The sequence below is a fragment of the Sceloporus undulatus genome, chromosome 4, assembly GCF_019175285.1.
Source record: "Sceloporus undulatus isolate JIND9_A2432 ecotype Alabama chromosome 4, SceUnd_v1.1, whole genome shotgun sequence".
NCBI lineage: Eukaryota > Metazoa > Chordata > Lepidosauria > Squamata > Phrynosomatidae > Sceloporus > Sceloporus undulatus.
The window spans coordinates 175,375,451-175,395,000 of record NC_056525.1 but is presented as its reverse complement, the minus strand read 5'-3'; the positions used below and the strand labels follow the sequence as shown (position 1 = coordinate 175,395,000).

General features: G+C 45.7%; 1 protein-coding gene across 4 annotated transcripts in view; it reads right to left on the bottom strand.

The window, feature by feature from the left end:
• The window catches only part of CDKAL1 (CDK5 regulatory subunit associated protein 1 like 1), a 332,139-nt gene that overhangs the window by 17,676 nt on the left and 294,913 nt on the right, over nucleotides 1–19,550 (bottom strand). For all 4 annotated transcript variants that reach the window (XM_042462008.1, XM_042462010.1, XM_042462009.1 and 1 more), the window contains 2 exons: nucleotides 12,119–12,202; nucleotides 10,373–10,537 (listed from right to left, as the gene is read on the bottom strand). In XM_042462008.1, coding sequence (XP_042317942.1) covers nucleotides 10,373–10,537; nucleotides 12,119–12,202 — 249 coding nt within the window. The remainder of the gene's footprint in view (nucleotides 1–10,372; nucleotides 10,538–12,118; nucleotides 12,203–19,550) is intronic.

Sequence of the window (19,550 nt, the reverse complement as noted above, 5' to 3'; positions counted from 1 at the left end):
AATTTATTTATATCCCGCCTCTCTACAAAATGCAATCGAGGCAGTTTACAAGATTAAAAATATACAGTCCGAATCCTCACCCCCCTTAAAATACAATTAAACAATGTAGAATTTAAAACATACTTAAAAACAATACAATAACTGTGGTGAAGTCAGAGGTTAGCAATTAGATTTTCCAATAATAATAAAAAGGCCAATATGATTCTAGGCTGCATCAACAGAAATATAGTGTCTAGATCAAGGGAAGCAATAGTGCCACTCTATTCTGCTTTGGTCAGGTCTCACCTGGAATACTGTGTCCAGTTCTGGGCACCATAATTCAAAAAGGATGTTGAGAAGCTGGAGCGTGTCCAAAGGAGGGCAACAAAAATGGTGAAGAGTCTGGAAACCATGCCCCATGAGGAGCGACTTAGGAAGCTGGATATGTTTAGCCTGGAGAAGAGCTGGTTAAGAGGTGATACGATAACCCTGTTTAAGTATTTGAAGGGACGGCATATTGAGGATGGAATAATCTTGTTTTCTGCTGCTGCAGAGACCCGGAGCAATAGATGCAAACTGCAGGAAGAGATTCCACCTCAACATTAGGAGGAAATTCGTGACAGTGAGAGCTGTTCGACAGTCGAAAGCTTTCATGGCCAGCATCCATAGTTTTTTGTTGTTTTTGGGGCTATGTTGGCTGTGTTCTGGGAGAGTTTATTCCTGATGTTTCACCAGCATCTGTGGCAGGCATCCACAGATGTAGCCAAAATGTCAGAAAGAAACTCTTCCAGAACAAGGCCACACAGTCCAAAAAAACCCCTCTAAAGACTAAAAATCAATTAATCAGCCAGCTCCAACCTTTCTATCTGTTTCATCCTTACAAAGATGGGACTTGGGTCTTCATGAGACTTCGAATACAGCTTTACAGAAATGCCTCAGGAGACACCCTGGTCTTCACGCAAAAATGTTCTAACTCAGTCTTTCTCAACCTTCTTCACCCTGGATGAATCCTTGAAATAATGGTCAGACCACAAGTAACCTTTACATAAACATTATCTACCGCTCACAATTTTAAAAAAATGTTTTTTAACAATCCCCCCTCCCCCAATCACACTATTTCACAAAACCCTTAGCAACCTCTTCAGTGAACTGTGGTTGAGAAACCCTGCTCTAGTTGCTGCTGTTTCCTTCAGGTCACACACAAATGCTTGCTGGTGGCAACTGTCACAGAGCTGGGGGGGGGATGGGTTCCTGTGGTATCTGTGCAAGAGTTAAATTGCAGATTCTGCCATTTTCTAATAACAAGACACAGCATCCTCTTGCACTTAATGGGTTGGCTAACGGAAAACAGGGCATTGCCCTCAAATCAATTCTGTGCTTAATATAGCTATGTTTTTTTGGCCTCTGTAGAGGTGTAATGTCATCACCATTCCCATGTAGAAGAAAAATAAACAAACAGCCACCAGATCCTATCTGATCTTGGAATCTAAGCAGGGTCAGTGATAGTTAGTACTTGTATGGGAGACCACTAATGAATGCCAGGTGCTGTAGGCTATATTTCAGAGGAAGTAACTGGCAAAACCACCTTCGAGTATCTCTTGCCTAAGAAAACCCTATGAAATTCATGGGGTCACTGTAATTCGACAGGCAACTGGAAAGCATACACACACGCACACACACTAAGTTTTATTGGTGCTTATTTACTTTGTGCTTCATGATAATGGAGCCAAAACTAAGGGAGAATTTAGGAATTAAGCTATGAGAAATAATATTAATGGTAGATGATGAATGCAAGCACAATTAGTTCATCCAAGGGGTAAAAAAACATATGGAGTGAGTTATGCTGAAATGCACACCAAACCCAAGTAAAATTATTTCCAGAGATGCAGCTATTTCAAGTGCAAGACCATTTCAGGCATATGGAGGGAACTAGGATTATGACCCAAAATGAACATGCAAAAACGGTAAGCAGCACTTACTATTTTTATATTCAATTAGAGATTTCTCATGAAACTGGCAGCGTTCTTGTCTGATGATTCAGCCAGATTGTATCAAAATAATCCTTTATCATTTTCTCCTCAGGGCCATGAAAGCTGACCCTTTGAACTATACACTCATGAAAGTTATTTTAGAACATGTTACAAAAACCTACATCCCTTTTGCTCTCAGGACCCAGGACATTACCAAAGATGTGGCATGGTTTTTAAAAGGGGAAAAAATCACAGCTATTTTTCTAAGACATATTTATCATGAGATAGATATGCCTTTTAAAGTTTGTAGATCTATAATATGAGTGGAACCTGGGTTCTGGGGTGCTATTTAAACTGTAAAATTTAATATTACATCTGACGTTATACTTCCCTGTTCACTTTTTATAGAAAGGGAAGCTGAGAAATGACTTGGACATGCTCTGTAATCTAGTTCAGCTATTTATGAGACCGGCACGCCAGAAAGCCCACAGGATTCATGTTAGGTTCACAAGTCTTGCTTGCTCCTGATGATATTTACAAAATAGTATTATTGAAATGTAACACACATGTGTGCACATACACGCCCAGTTTAAAGATGAAAATGTAAGATCATGGGCTGGATCCAAAGATTTCTACCTCTGACAGCAGAGCTACTTCCATGGCTGATGATTATTTCTTCTGCTAGAAAAAAGGAACCTTTGGATCCAGTTCCACCCCATTGCCCGGTTTTCTCTCTGCTATTGGAAATATAAATTAAATAACTATACTAATAAAACAGTACTTATGACTATGATCTGTGTCAACATTTATCATCATAAATGTGCTTTATTATTTGTTATACTCATCAAATATTTAAGATGGCTATCACACAACTGTAAGGCATTTGTAAGGTAAAATCAGAAATTGATATTTTGATCTATATATGTGAAAAATAAACTTAGGCCAAACTCCAGAGAGGAAAATCTGCTGACAGAACTGCTTTCTTTCTGAGAATCCAGAAGAGGTGAGGTTCCTTTGCTACAGCAGGCTTCTACAACCCCACAATTTACTGTGAAGAGCTGTACAAATCTTTCTGGCAGGTTTTTGGCCACCATCAATTGCTGAGAGGGAAAGAAAGCTGGATTTAGATCTTAGTTCTCAAAATGTGTTTAACAAAGTCCACTTTGTCTCAGATGAAAATAAGATTTTTTAAAAAGACAATGAAGCAAGAATGTAGATGGGTGTGGGGGGGTATGGACAGGTTGCTTACCTGTAACAGTATTTCTTCGAGTGGTCATCTGCGAATATATACAAATGGGTTTTACTGCGCCTGCGCAGTGCTGCTCGGAACCTACTGGAATCACTGGGCAAAGTTTACTTTGCAACATATTGAAACTTTTTGGCGGTAACTCCGCCCACCCGTTATAAGGCCCCTGCCTTCCCGCTCTTTTTCCCAGTTCCGCAATTTTTCCGCCAAGCAGGCGATGGAAAGAGCCAATAAGAGCAGGACACTGAGGGGACGGACGGGTGAGATTTGTATGTATTCGCAGATGACCACTCGAAGAAATACTGTTACAGGTAAGCAACCTGTCCTTCTTCTTTGTGGTCTCTGCGAATCATACAAATGGGTTTAGACTGACAAGCTAAGGTATGCGGCGGAGGGAGTGTCCTGAGACCAAGCTATGGTAAACCAAAGGTATATTTATTACAATAAAACACCTTGGACCATAAAAGAGTCAGTCCATTTGTTCATGCACAGATCAACATAGCAATAACATTGCTAAACCTGAGGAGGGAATAGAGGTCATGCAAGACCGATCCCATAGAACTTGTGCAAACCAACATCCAACAAAATGTAAACAGTGTCAACTGTACAAGTGTAATCAACACAAACCATCAGTAGTGCAATCAATGCAACCCTGAAACCAACACAGCCCTCCCGAAAGCTGCGTCTCGGATGGCCCTGGTGTCCAACCTATAATGTTTGATAAAAGTTAAAGGTTGGGACCAGACGGCAGCCTTGCAGACATCCTCCAAAGGAATCCCCGACAGGAATGCAGAGGATGCTGCCATCGACCTTGTGGAATGGGACCGAACCCTGCCAGGGAGAGGCTTGCCCATCAGTTCATAGCAGAGGCAACCCCTTCTTCGGTTCCGAGTAGCATTGAAAAAGTCTCTCGGACCGACTGGAGACAGCAGTTCTGTCCAAGTAAAATGCCAGTGCTCTCCTGACATCAAGAGAGTGGAGGCGTCGCTCCGCATCCGACGTCGGGCAACACAATGTCTTGGCACATGTGGAAAGCAGACACTACCTTAGGCAGGAAAGTAATGTCAGTGCGGAGGACCACCTTGTCCTTGTGGAACCTCAGGAATGGCTGGTCTCTCCGTAAGGCACAAAGTTCGCCCGCACGGCGGGCAGAGGTGATGGCCACCAGGAAAGCGGTTTTCCAAGTCAGTAGTCTCAAGTCCGCTGTGGCCATCGGTTCAAAGGGCTTGGATTGGAGGGCGGACAGTACCGTCTCCAAGCTCCAAGCCGGCGTTGGTACCGACACAGGAGGATACAGGTTGGCACAACCCTTCAGGAACCCCTTCACCAAGGGGTCTTTGAAGAAAGAAACCCTCCCCCCCGAACTGGTATTTGGCACAAATGGCAGACAAGTAGCACTTGATGGATGTGAGGGACAGCCCCTCATCCAAAAGTGCCATCAAAAACTCCAGCACCACTGGAGTGGACACTTGAGCAGGAGACAAGCCCTTTCGGTCAAGGAAGAGGCCAAATCTCCTCCATTTGAGGGCATAGGACCGCTGGGTGGAAGGTTTCCTCGCAGCCAGGATCACCGTCCTCACCACTCCAGCAGGGCAGTCAGGGCTGTATCCTCCAGACTACCAGCGGTAGGCTCTCGATGTCCGGGTGGAGGATCCGTCCGTCCTGGATCGACAGCAGGTCCAGGCGAGGGTCGAGGTGGAGGAAGCATCTTCTGGAGAGGTGAAGAAGGGATGCGAGCCAGGGCTGTCTCGGCCACCACGGGATGATCAGGATCGCATGCGAGTGATCCACTGTCATCTTGGACACCACCCTGATGATGAGAGGGAACGGAGGGAAGGCGTAGAGAAGCTCCCTCGTCCAGAGGAAGGCGAACGCGTCTCCGAGGGATCCGTCCATTCACTTCCTGGAGCAGAACTGGGGACAGTGGCTGTTCCACCTGGTCACGAAGAGGTCGATCCGGGGGGTTCCCCACCGGTTGAAGAGGTCGCTGACCGTCTCGGGATGGAGCCTCCACTCGTGGCACACCGAGGGAAATCTGCTGAGGCGATCTGCCAGCTCGTTGTCCTCAACGGGAAGGTGAATCGCCTGGAGAAGGACGCGTCTCTGAATGCACCAGTCCCAGATGCGGAGCGTGAGGTCGAGCAGGGTCCTGGACCTGGTACCACCTTGTTTGTTGATGTAGTACATCACGGTGGTGTTGTCCGTCCTCAGGAGGACCACTCTTCCTGTGACAGCGAACTCGAACGCCCTCAAAGCCTTCTCCACTGCGAGCATCTCCAAAGCGTTGATGTGGAGGAGCTTGTCTTGTGCGGACCACCTGTCTTTGACGACGAGGTCGAGCAGGTGGGCGCCCCATCCCTCCAGGGATGCATCGGTTGTCAGAGTCAGTTGTGCTTGGGGCTGATAAAAGGGCATCCCGGTGCAGACGTTGGAGCTGTCTAGCCACCATCTGAGGGAAGCGGCCACCGGTCTCGGTACCGTGAGCGACTTTGACGGAGGGTCCTCCAACGGAGAGAAGGTGGAGAGAAACCAGGATTGGAGAGGCCGAAGACGAAGTCTTGCCCAAGGGGTGACGAATGTCATCGATGCCATGTGGCCCAGGGCGACTTGGACGTCTCTGGCTCTCACCCTTCTGTGGGAGATGCACGGCCTGAGGGACGCTGTCAGGGCCTGAAACCGATCCGGAGGGAGGAAGGCCAAGCAGTTTTCGGAGTCGAGGATGGCCCCGATGAACTTGACCTGCCTGGTCGGTGTGAAGTGGGACTTTTCCCTGTTGACGACCAGCCCGAGGGAGTCCAAGAGGCGCAAGGCGAAGGAGACTGCCTCCTGCAGCTCGCTTTGGGATTCGCCTGCAAACAGCCAGTCGTCCAGGTAGGGAAAGACCATGAAGCCCTTCTGATGAAGGTATGCCACCACCGGTGCCATGCACTTTGTGAAGACCCTTGGAGCCGTGGCCAAGCCGAAGGGAAGAACGTTGTAATGGTACGAGGTGGAGCCGACAGCGAAGGTGAGGAATCTCCGGTGGGACTCTCGGATCCCGATGTGGAAGTAGGCGTCCTTCAGGTCGACGGTCGCAAACCACAGGCCCTGGTGAAGCAGAGGCAGAATGGAAGCCAAGGTTACCATTCAAAAACGGCGGTAGTCAAGGAACAAGTTCAATTGTCTTAAGTCCAGGATGGGCCTGATGCCCCCATCCGCTTTCGGTACCGTGAAGTACCTGGAAAAAAATGCCCGAGGACATTGGTCGGGCGGCAAAGGGGAGATTGCCCCTTTACCAAGCAAGGCGCGCCCTTAGTCGAGAAGGGTGTCCGACGGGGGAGTGGACATGAAGGCTCCAGTTGGCGGGAGCTCTTGGAACTCGAGGGCATAACCCCTGCGGACGATGTTGAGAACCCACGAGTCCGATGTTATGGAGGCCCAGATGTTAGCAAAGGGCCTCAGAATGTCCAAAAAGCAGAGGGGTGAAGGAGGGACGAAGCGTGCTGCGTCCCTTCAGGTTCTCTTCTTCCCCTGGTCGGTGTCCTGCCGGCGGGACTTGCGGTACCGAGGCGGGAAGTTGCGACGGCCAGAGGAGGAGGAAGACTGCGAGGGGAAGCGGTGTCTTTGGGAGCCCTGTTGTTGGGACTGTCGATCCCGGGAGAAGGTCCCCTGTGACTGACCTTGTGGCTGCCACGGGCGCTGACGCTTCCGGAACGGAGAAGCCGGTGCTGAGGACATGCCATGCTTCTTCGCCGCCGCCTTCATCCTGAACTTCCTGTTCTGGCGGTCATCGGTCTCGGCGTGGAAGAGCCCGGTGCCGTCGAGGGGCATGTCCTCGATGGCCGCCCTGACCGTGGGGTTGAGGTCCGAGGCCCTCAACCAGGTGTGGCGTCGAAGTGCCATGGAAGCCGACATGGCCCTCCCTGAGCAGTCTGCCATGTTCCTGGAAGTGGTGATGAGCCAACTTCCTATGGAATGAGTCTCATCTCTGATCTCCACCAGCTGCCTCTGGATGTCATCCGGGACGTCCGGGATGAGAGGGGAGATCCGTTCCATGAGGGTCTGGATATAGGCCCCCATGCAGGCGGTGTAGTTGGCAGCCTTGACCCCAAGGGCCGATGCCGAGTAGGCCTTCTTGGCCAGTCCGTCCACCTTCTTCGCCTCTCGATCGACAGGGGAGGTCGCCTGCTTCGGGACGAAGCTGTGTTGGGCTCCCTCTACGATGGCAGAGTTCGGCCTGGGGTGGTCGGCCAACCAAGGACAGCTCGCCGAGGCGACTCTGTAGAGCGACTCTACCTTGCGGGAGGGCGCTGACAGGGTGGCCGGGGAGTCCCAGGACCTCTTCACGATGGTCTGGAGCGACGGAAGAAGAGGCAGGCAAGGTGGAGTAGGCACTCGGCCGTGAACCCGACGCTCAACCGGGTCCTCAGCGTCGTCTTCCGCGGAGGCGAGCTCGATGTCGAGAGCCCTCGCCATCTTGACGACATGTTCGGTGAAGGACCGGACGTCGTCCGACGGGGAAGACGGCTCCGGGTTATGCATCCTCTGGGGCGAGGCCGGCCCCGAGAGGACATCCTCGTCCGAAGGTGCCTCAGATGGAAGCAAGGGCTCATCGTCGGAGTCCAGATCCGAGGAGAGGGGGTCCGTCACTCTAACCTGAGATCTCGGGTGGGTTGGAACCAGGTCCGCCGAGGATCGCGAGCGCCTGCGAGGTGGAGACGGCGATCTCTCGTAGACAGATACGGTCGGGACCGATCTGGACGGGGTGCCTTGGTCTGCAGGATGGGGGTTCAACCTGGTGAACTCCTTCATCGCTCTGTCCTCCGAAACCGACAAGTAATACCGGCGCGATTGCGTATCGAAGAACAGGTCCGGTATTTCCTGCCCGCGGGGCTGGTCTTCCTCGTCGTCGGTTCCAGGATGGGAGGGCGACCGGTGTTCTGGCGAGCAAGGAAGAACGGTGTCGTCCGTCCCGTGGACAAAGTCCATGGTGGGCAGAGGCGGTGGGGTGTCCGGTACCGGAGTCCGTTGACCCCCCGGCGTCGGCTCCGGATCGCGTGGAGCCGCCGAAGTAGAAGCACGGGCCTGTTTAGACGGGGAGCGCTTCTTCTCCTTCGCCTTCGGCGGGTCGGTGGTGGGCCGATCTTTGGAGGACTTGGGCTTCTTCGGGGCAGGATCACGACCCGACTTGTCGTGGTGCCTCTTCTTCCCAGGCCTGGGAAGCTCCTCCGCTGGAAAGAACGGATTATCCGGGAGGTCGAGGAGGACAGCAGCCGCTGCCGACGAAGAAGGTCTTGGAGACCTTGCCCCTTCCGAAGGCACCGCCAGCTCCTTAGGCTTCGAAGCGTGGCGAGATGCCTTGGATGCCTTGGACGATGAAGGCGACACGAGATGGACCTCCGGCTCGGTAGCCTTCTTCGAACGCGAGCCCTCCGATCTCCTCGTCGGTTTGGAGGCCGGCTCGGTACCCTCAGTCCCCGAAGACTTATGGGGGCGCTTGGAGGGTTCGTCGGTGGCGCTGGGCAGTTTGGAGCCACGGGCCACATCGGAGGTGGTGGAAGGGGTTGTCCCGGCCGGGACACACACCACGCTGGGAACGGCGGCCCTCCCCGATGTCACGCTGGACACACTGGCCTGAGAAGATGAGGCGGGGGGCGCGGAAGGCAGGACAGAGGACGGCCGCGAACCCCCCTCTTGTACCTTGCCGAGGGCAATCGCCGAAGTGAGCCGGGACTCACGGTTCTTCCGGGCCTGGGACGAGAGGGATCTGCAAAGCAGGCAGGCCTTGGTATCATGGTTCTTGCCAAGGCACAGCAGGCAGGAGGAGTGCGGGTCCTGGACGGGCACCTTGCCCCCGCAAATGTCGCACTTCTTGAAGGGTGCAGGCATTTTCGAGGTCGTCAAAGCCAGAGGAGAATCCGTAAACGAGGTCAACAGTCCGAAAGTCCGAAGTTACCAGGGGTGGGAGACAAAGAATGGTCAAAGTACAGTCCGAGGTCAAAAAGCGAAAGTGATTCCAAGCAAGCGAAGCAAGCGAACGTTCCCTGAAGCAGCTAGCGCGGCGGAAAAAAGGAACTGGGGAAAGAGCGGGAAGGCAGGGGCTTTATAACAGGTGGGCGGAGTTACCGCCGAAAAGTTTCAATATGTTGCAGAGTAAACTCTGCCCAGTGATTCCAGTAGGTTCCGAGCAGCACTGCGCAGGCGCAGTAAAACCCATTTGTATGATTCGCAGAGACCACGAAGAAGAAGACATTATTCCCCCAATGAGAATTTTGCCCCTCGATTGAGATTTCCTTTAGCCTCCAAATTTCTAGCATTTCAGAAAATGAGATATTGAAAATCGTCCACACCTAGAACTCTTATACTTCTGTGTTTGCTTTTTCTTGACAACTTTGCCTGATCTTTTTCTTTCAACACCTAAACTGTATTTTTAAATGCTCAACTGTAGTTTTAACTTGCTGGACAGGGAAGGGAAATTTCATGCCGGGAGGGGGGGATTCTTATGGGAAGGAATACTCTCATTGTACCCCTCCCCATAGCTAGACCCTGCGCAGGTTTAGATACTGCTGACAGTATACAGTACTAATTTAAAAAATACCCTGGCCTCATCTCTAACTGCTGACGCATGAGAGCATGACAGACCACATGAACTAGTGACTACATCACATGTTCTGAAATAACAACCCCTTGCTGCATTCTGCAAACTGGCGAAGGACCAATTCATACAACCAGGCAACCACTAAGTGACCACATGAAATCCAAACTAGGAAGACACTTCTCTACAGGATGAGCTTCTCGGTGCAGCAAGACATTCAGATCTGCCAGTTCCGCCAGAGCCATACAGAACTATTGTTATCTAGTAAAGGTTTGGTGAAATTTGTATGGTAGGCAATTGGTCTGCTTAGTGACATAAGATGATCTGCATTTTCTCTTTAAATTTTATTCCAAAAAACCAAGGGAGATAAAAGGGGGGTGAGGGGGAGTGACAAGTCAAAGCTAAATACTACAATTGAATGTTTTACCAAACATGTTAGCTAAACCATAGTTTAAATTAAATTTTAATTTGTTAAAACGGTCAAGGTGTTTAAAACATTAATAGGAAACAGAGAACTGTAAATATTAACAGAAACAGAATTTATTTGCAATCCATAGGTCCTCTCTGACTAAAGAAATTAAAGTAACAATGATTTCCACTCACCTCTGTTAAACCAGAGACCTCTCCCTTGGCAAATGGCTTAGAGATAGAAGGGGTGAACACTCTAGCATCTGACACTGGCTGTCCCTTCATAAAGTGCTTCCCTGCTTCAAAAATGTCCACTTCCACCATTTTACCCATGAATTCAGGGTTCTTTGGCACGAGAACCTTTAAAAGAATGGAACAGACAACTTTTTCTAAGTGGAACATTTAAAGATCTTCGGATTTTATCTTTTAAAAGGGGATAAGTAAATATAAAACATGCCCCACTCAAATTTCAATTATTAATGTAGATTAATTTAATTTTTTGAAACATCTTTATCTGCCTCATCTATAGCATTAGATTTACTTATAGTTTGAGTAAAACATATTTTTTATGATTCAGATGGGAAATGACAAATACATATGCACAAAGCAGAAAAGCATTGGAATAAAATTTATTCTATGACTGTCAGCCTCTGAACTAAAAAGTGTGAAATAGTGCCATCTAAATAAGTATTAGTCAAGGACAAGGACAGCCCCATAGGATGAGTATCAGACTTTTTGAAGACAGCTGTAAGTCAAAAGAAATGGAAGAACTACCATAATCTTCATAACAGTTTTCTCCTAGATGGAGCCCTTCAGATATACTGTACTGAAAATCTTACCATCCTAGCCAGGACGTCCACTGGTCAAGGGAATGAGTGGGCTTATCACATCTGGAGAGCATCAGGTAGAAGCAGTCTGTTTGATTATTATACAGCTATACAATTACTGAACATACTTGCCAAAAACTGATCCAAAAAACTTGATTGACTTATACATGGGTCAATACAGTAAAGCTTCTAGAAAAAATTGCGGCAGCAGCCCTTTGAGATTTCCTTGCCATGATGGTGAGATCTGAGGGGGTCAGTATTTCTTTTTCAGTAGGCTCTCCCCGAATAGATCAAACCTTTGCCATAGTCTCAACCCCATTTTCTCCACTACAGCAGGAAATCTCAAAGAGACACTGCCATGACAGAGAGAGGGAGGTTGGTGCTTCTTTTATCACAGGTTATCGTAGAATGGACTCTTCATCACCTGCCCTCAGTCGTCTGCAGCCTGTCCTCTTGTCACTTCCTCTTTTTTCTCTCCATCTTCTGTGAGGAGACAAGCAAGCTGGCTGCATACCTGAGGGAAGGCAGTGAAGAGGAGCTGGAGAAGGCAGGTAAAAGATGAGAAATTGCAATGGTCTTTACTGCAGGTAGGCATGGGGTTGAGTAGGCACAGGCACCGTTTGCCTTTTCAATCCCACTCCCGAGCTCTGAAAGACAGGAAGCCAAGAATCCTTCTTGGAGACTTGTTGAAAGCTCTTTACTAGGAGGGGGGAGCTCTTACCATAATCTTTCCCGAGAGAACCTTAAAAAAGCACCAACCCCCTCTACTGTCTCTGGTGGCCTTTTGCAATGCTTGCGAGGAAATATCACAGCAATGGCAGCTCTCTACCATTTCCCCCACAGCAGAGAAGTGACTTCTGTCCACTGTGGTGGAGAAATGCCAGAGAGCTACCATGGATCCAAGGAGCCCTGTTCTGAGCCCCAGTGTTTTATCATTGATTTATCTATGAGTCATATCAAAATCCATAATTTTGGCCCCCAAACCTCTCCTTGACTTAAACATGAGATCAACTTGTACATAAGTATCTACACTTTATGATTATTACAGTTGGAATGGAAAGAGAGAGAGAGAGAGAGAGAGAAAGTAAGTATATTTCTCTTGCTTGTACATTACCTGCTCATAGAATCGATTGTGAGCAACATAAAACTTGGAATCAAATGACTCTTCTGTCACAAGAACTTTCTGTCTCTCTCCAACCTATGGGGGAAAAAGGTAGGAGGCAATGAATTGAGGAGTAAACTGTAAATTATCCTCTGAGATGTCAAGAAGCTTTCCCATAGAAATTGCATATTATTAACCTTTATTTATAAAGCGCTGTAAATTTACATAGTGCTGTACATATAATCTTATTACAGTTGCTGGGATAATTTGCCACTGAAAAAAAGGTAACAGAGCTATGATTATTAGATATATGCAGAGTTTGAATTCAGTGTGAACTTCAAAAACTATATCATTGCACCATAGATGAAGATTTCAAAGAAATAGCCATGTTATCTGGAAAATCAATATACAAAGTGATCTAGTAGCACCTTTGACACTAAGTGAAAGAAAGCATGAGCTTTCATTGACTTGAGCCTACTTCCTCAGAAGCACAGGGTGGAAGCATATTCCAAAACGTATTCCACCAAAAAAACCCACAATCACGTATAACTCTTGCTTATACTACCAGAAATGTGAAGTTGAAGGCTTTCAGGGCCAGCATCCATAGTTTTTTGTGGTTTTTTTCAGGCTGTATGGCCGTTTTGGAAGTGTTTATTCCTGATGTTTCATCAGCATCTTTGTCATTCACAAAGACTATTGCACTCACAGAAAGACCCTGAGTGAAAGATCCTTTTATTCGTAAACTGTGAATGAATGAAGTCTGGATGATTATTACCTGACTTGGCCTTATTTAGACTGACAGAAGTCCCATTGATTTCAGTGCGCAATCTATGCTAAATATAACTATGCCTGGATCCAATCTAAAGTCTGTAACTGAACAATAAGAAAATGTCAGACAAAGCCAACTCTATCAAATATGAAAAACTAGAGGAAAAAAGATCACACACAAGACTATGATTTTAAAATGAGAAATATTTCTAATGACTAACAAAAGACATTGCCCTCAAACACCTTTATGTTTATTGCCACAGTGTTACATTGAGTTAACTATTGTAATTGAATTTCATAAAAAGTATGATCCAGAATTTATTTCAAGTTAATGAAAATTATAACCTCTCACTTTCAATTCCTCATTGAAAACAAGCAGCACGTATAAAATATTTACTCCAAACAGTAAGGTAGTTGTGTAAACTGCTTATGCAAATATGTGTTTTTAGGCTTATGTAAATATATGCTTTTAGGCTCATCAGAATCTCTTGCATTTGATAGGATATGTACACTTTTACACAGATTCTTGAATATCGACACATATACAGTCAGCCTTCCATATCCATGGATTCTACAACCACGGATTCCACCATCCATGGCTTGAAAATACACACACCAAAAAGCAAACCATGATTTTGCCATTTTATATAAGGAACATAATTTTACTACATCATTGTATACAATGGGACAGCACCTATGGATTTTGGTATCCAAGGGGATTCCTGGAACCAAACTGCAGCACATATCAAGGGTCCACTGTACAAGTTCTTAACAATTAAAGGAAAACACTCCTGTAACAAATCTAGAAGAGTTCCCACAATCTGTAGAAGGTGGAGCTAAACAAAGCTCATATGGAGAAGCTGTATGAGAAAGCAGGTGTGGGCTGAGGGCCAATTTTTTGACATGGGATCCTCTTGAAAGAAGATATTACCCCAAAAGACTGAAAATGCCAACAAACAAAATTTAAAATAATCTGGAAGTGGCTGAATATCCATTCCTAACAACAACTCTTGGAGACTTCTGAGTGATGTGATTCACCTCTTTTGGCCAAAAAAGGGCAGTCTGGGCAGTTTATGTCATGGCCAGCCAAGATCAGCTCTCGGAGGATGAGGAGGAGGATGAGCCTCCTCCAGAGCAAGGGCTGATTGAGGCAACGCCAGGTGCTGTTCCTGCCCTGCCAGGTCCCAGCTGTGATCCTCCAGTCCCAGAGGAGGAGGTTCAACCAGGTCCTAGTGCCACAGAGAGGCTTCCTTCGGTACCACAGCCTAGTGGTGAGTCTGGAGACGAAGCTTGCCTGCAGGTGCCTTCTTACAAAGAGAGAAGAGCCGAGAGTTCTTGCAGACGCAGATCACAGAGGATTGCCGAGAGGCAATTAGCCAACCAGCCTCAGGAGGCACGAGGGAGAGTTTCCCTTACTTAAGTGGGAGAGAGACTAATGCTGGTTGCTAGAGTTTATTGCATGATCCCTCGGCGTGATTGCTGCTAGAACTAGCTCCTAGTATCTAGATTCTCTGTTACCTTGACCTCGGACCGGACTTCGTTATCTCTTGGCTGTTTTGACCCTGGACTGTTTGACTACGCTGTTTCCCGGTATCCTGACTTCGGCTTGACTTTCGGAACGTTGGAATCTCTGGAATCCTGACTTCGGCTTGTATTCTTGACCTGCCCTCGGACTGCTTCTTTGCTGGGTCTGCTTTACTTCCACTGAACTAAAGGCTCTGTTATCAGCTACGGTCAGTGTTGCTGGCAGCTTTCCCGGACAGTTTAGTGGGTTCCGAGATCTACAGAAACAGTCTGGCAAAGGTAGGGGCAGAGGGTTCCAATGCTGCACTTTACCCATCTTAAGTGAAAAGTATATATCTGGATGCAATTGTTTTGTCTGAACACAGCATTCCTTTTGACTCACTGACTCTGCCTGGAAACTTTGGCTCCAACATACAGCATAACTATCTCAGCCCCTACAAGTAATCAAGATGGCTGGCTGGGGTTGCTGTAAATGGGACCCAATCCACAGAAATCTGGGCTATAACAGTATAGTTATTTTGAATTTAAAGTCTCCATTTCTGAGGCCAAAGATGTTTCAAAAGTGAGCAGCTGGAATTTGGAACAAACCACGGCAGGGTACAGACCGCCGCTTTGTGGCGGTCTGCCGCCACTGCCGGCTAGTCCGTGGGGGAGCCGGAGCCTCCACACGGCGCGGCTCCCCTGCGGACTGAAAAAGAAGCTCCAAAATGGAGCTTCTTTTCAAGTTGCGTTTGCGACGTAGCGAGGCGCCAGGGGCGCACTCGCTACATCACAAAGAACGCGACACGTACAGACACTTAGCGTCCGATACGCAAAGATGGCGCCGGCCACGTAGAAGGGCCGGCGCCATCTTGTACGGATGGCGTCCGTACTAGGCCCAGGGGCGTCTAAAAGAGACGCCCCTTTTTTAAAATAGGACGTCCTCCGGACGTCCCAAATGCCGGTGCAGAAAGCACCCACGTTTTTAATATAGAAACCTTGAGAAATCATATCTCTTCTCCTTGGATTATGCTGTTACTAGTCTATCAGAATATAAATTGATGAATACTGTACCATCAATTGTTTTTTCATCTAGATTTACCCTGAATACCTGGAAGCTAAGCAGGGTCAGCCCTATAAGTACTTGGATAGGAGACTACCAATGAATACCAGGTACTCTGGGCTATATTTCAGAGGACAAAACTACCTCTGAGTATTCTTTGCCTAAGAAAACCTCATAAAATGGAGTTGCCATAAGTCAACTGGCGACTTGAAGGCATGCATGCACATGCACTGGGCTTAGTGCCTGATACACATACATCAGCCTTCCTCAACCTAGGCTCTGGATGCTTTTGATCACAATTCCCATTCTTTCTAAGCAGAAAAGCCAATGATCGCTAGGAATTATGAGAGCAGTAGGTTAAAAGATATGAAAGAAACCAGGATGAACTATGTGATAATTAGCCTTCTCAATACAGGAAATGTTAATCAGAACATAAATTCATTAATGGCTTGTTGTAGCTTATGTTTTTGGATTTAAGAGGCCTTAACTAACTGCTAAATGAGCTTCAGAGATCTTAGAGCTGGAATTTGAAGTCATATTCATACTGCCTACATGCCTACATCTTTTAAATTATACCTTATAGCAGAAATGTAAATGAATCTTCATCTCAACAGAAAGAGATTGGACAAATATTTGTTTATGTTGTACATTATTAAATGCCAAAAACTATGGGATAATGTGCAACTATATAACATATTCTGTGTACACTGTACATAACTACACAAAATGTATAGCATTTGTAATGCTGCGCACACAGCCCCCAGTGTTCTCCTCCTCACCCTCATTTAGCAAAATAGATCTGATCTAGGCAACAGATGCACACAGTGCAAACCTCCATCTTTTCAAGTATTTCCTTGCCTGGCTTCAGGCTGGAGAAGCAGGAAGGATTAAACAGAAGTCAAAGAAAGCCAGGCTTGAATAGCATCTACTTAGCATAACAAAAGGAGGTGCCTCAGTTGTTCAGCATTGGGCAATGCATCTCATTAAATACAAGTGAAAGAACAATTATTTAGGCCCCCTATGAATACAGTTTGGCGCTGAGATAGATATCAGAGAGAAATAGCATGGCCATTCTGCAGGGAGAGCTTCTGCTTTCCCAGCCCAGCAATTCTGCTTCAGGGTAAATAGCCCACTTCCATTACTGTGCACCTGCATCTGACTGCTTCATTTTGATTTGGTCTCCTGCTGTGAAAATGTCGCTTCTTCAAGCAGCACATCTAAGCCCGAAATGCAGTTCATATGAAAATCATATTCAGAGATGTCAGTGGTGACCTAAAAATGACAACTGGGCCTCAGTCTATCTGCTTCTTTTAAAATTCATTTGTATTTGACTGATTTTCACTTCTATACTGTTGCTCATGTTTTCTATAATGGGATAATAAAATTAAATTATAATGCTTGTCATGCTACCAAACCATGTTATTTTTAACAAGAGATATTTTTTAAAAAACTCTCAAAGAGTTAAGTTTATCCCTTATGGTTTATTTTCCCAAAGGTTGTCTCTTTTGATTTATTTTACAGAATCATGCTATTCGGATGGACAGATAACCAAAGGATGTCAAATTGAAGAATTGCAATAAAATATAAAAATTAACATAAAACTTATAATGTGCCAACTTTATTGTCTATAACATCAGTAGGCATTCACAATATAATTTTTAAAATTACTTTAATACTGATAAAGTAACCACATCAAATATTCTATCACCACTTCCATAAATACATATGCAATAAATACAAAAGTCTACAAAAAAACAATTCAGTATAACTATTTGGAGCTAAAAATTACCATGAAACCTAACCACATTCATTCATTTTCCAGATATACATAACATATATGGATTAGTACACAAAAATTGGATGTATTACAAGGGTAATAAAATTACTGCATTAAGACTTTGATTTTGATGGTTTTCCAGATATTCTGAAAATTGGTCCAACACAAGTAAAGGTTCCTGATGTATTATAGTTTTCACATGCTTGTCTGATTCTCAGCAAGTCGGTAAGTGTAACCACTAGTAATATTTGCCATATTCAACTGAGCCACAATTTCTTATTGTGGGCCTGCTGTACTTTTCTATTACAGGCAACCTCGACCCTTGCAATTCTTAACAGATTATGTACTAGGTCTTGATTTCTTTCTGGCACAGTACCATACATGTGGCCTACTAATGAGCATGCTGAAATAAATGCACACTGGAATAAGAGGCAATACAAAGAAGAAATACTTTATATAATCAGAAAATGATTTTTAAAGAGTTCTTGAATTATGTGACAATTAAACCACATATTTCATATTTTGTCCAGAAAAAACACCAAAACATTTTTCTCAAGCTCACCGATTGTTTAGTTTTTTTAAAACTACTCTATTAAAGAAAAGATATGACATACTGCATTTTTAGTGCTGGCGGGTGTTCCTCTGCCACGGATCGTGCACCAGGCTTCACTGGCCAAGTCAAGAGAAAATGCTACCAAGTGTTGAGTTGTCTTCCAAACTCCCTTCTACAACCATGCAGACATCTTTCTTCCTTTCACGAACTTTGGTTAGTGCTATCAAGAGCTAGTATGTTATGTTCATGGCACAATAGCAGAGTCTGTAACCACAGTTAGAAACAGATTTGCTTGGGAACATATGTAACACTATGTGGCTTTGAAATGAAATGGAATGGAATAATCCCTGAATGTGAAGGAAAATATCCAAGTTGAAAGACCACTCACAAACATCTGGATAACTGGGCCATGTTATACCTACAGTTAACCAAAGCAGGGCTGTCTTTTGATGCTGCTGTAACACTAGTGTATAGAAAAGCTCCTTGCACTAGAACAGTAATGCTCTCCTGACTGTATGTTTCTCATTCGTTTCAATTGCATTTGTATGGAACGGCCTGACAGATTGTGATCTTCATGGTCAAAAAGGCCCAGCTTCAGAAGACACATTTTGACTTCTGTGTTGTCTTGATTTATGTATTTGGCTGTGAGATTAAATTTGCTCTTTGGGGAAAATGGATCTGGCATTAGACAAGAGTAAAAGTAAGACAAAGAGCAAACACTAGAAGGTGAAAAATGCCTAGAATACTATACAGCCTGTATCTATTAATATTAATCAAGACTGAGACATTTCTTACTTGGTGGCACTTTCGCTCCATATCTGACTTGCCCAATCTGATATACTAAAGGGAGATGGATGAAAAGCACTGCAGCAGGCATCAGTACCTGGCATCCTCAGACACAAAACCTCAGAACCACAATAGGACTACTGTTGATGCTTGCCTTAGGACCCCCGTGGGGAAATCAAATTAAACTAGCACTCTGAGTAGCAGGGGGTGGCTAGGTCCAGCTGCCATATTCATTTCTCACAATCTCATTGACATGGCCTCACTCCAAGGCCCTGTGTGAAAAGTGTGGATAAATTCAGCATACCCCAAGGGTATTTACAATGCTGTTCAGAAGCTGCTCTCTGGTTTCCCCAGATAGTGTTGTGTGTGTGCAGGAACAATCAAGAGAAGGACCCACAAAGATCACTATGCCTAAACCTCAGTCCTAGCTCTAACTCTGGTGGGCAGATATCTTGCACGATGTATAAATTCTGCAGTCACCATACAGGCCAATCTATAGATTTTCATTTCGCTGGCAAATCTTGAGCAGTACAGTCGGCCCTTCTTATACACGGATTTTTTATACACAGATTCAAGCATCCACAGTTTGAAAATGTCCAAGAAAAGTATAAATTTCAAATATCAAACCTTGATTTTCCATTTTTTATAAGGGACACCATTTTGCTATGTCATTATATTTAATGGGACTTCAGCATCCACGGATTTTGTTATACACGGGGGATCTTGGAACCAAACCCCAGCGTATAACAAGGGTCCACTGTACAACACTTCTGCAATATAAGGAAAAGCTTATTTACACTCCAGCCCAATTCACCAAGGTTGTAGTCACGCTGTACATTTATAACAATCTGATTCCACTTTAGGATAGTAGTTCCCAAACTTTGATCTTTGACTTCATCTCTCAGAAGCTCAAACTAGCTTGGCCAACCGTTAGGAATTATAGGAGTTGGAGCACAAAACATCTGGAGGACCAAAGTTTGGGAACTGAGGGAGT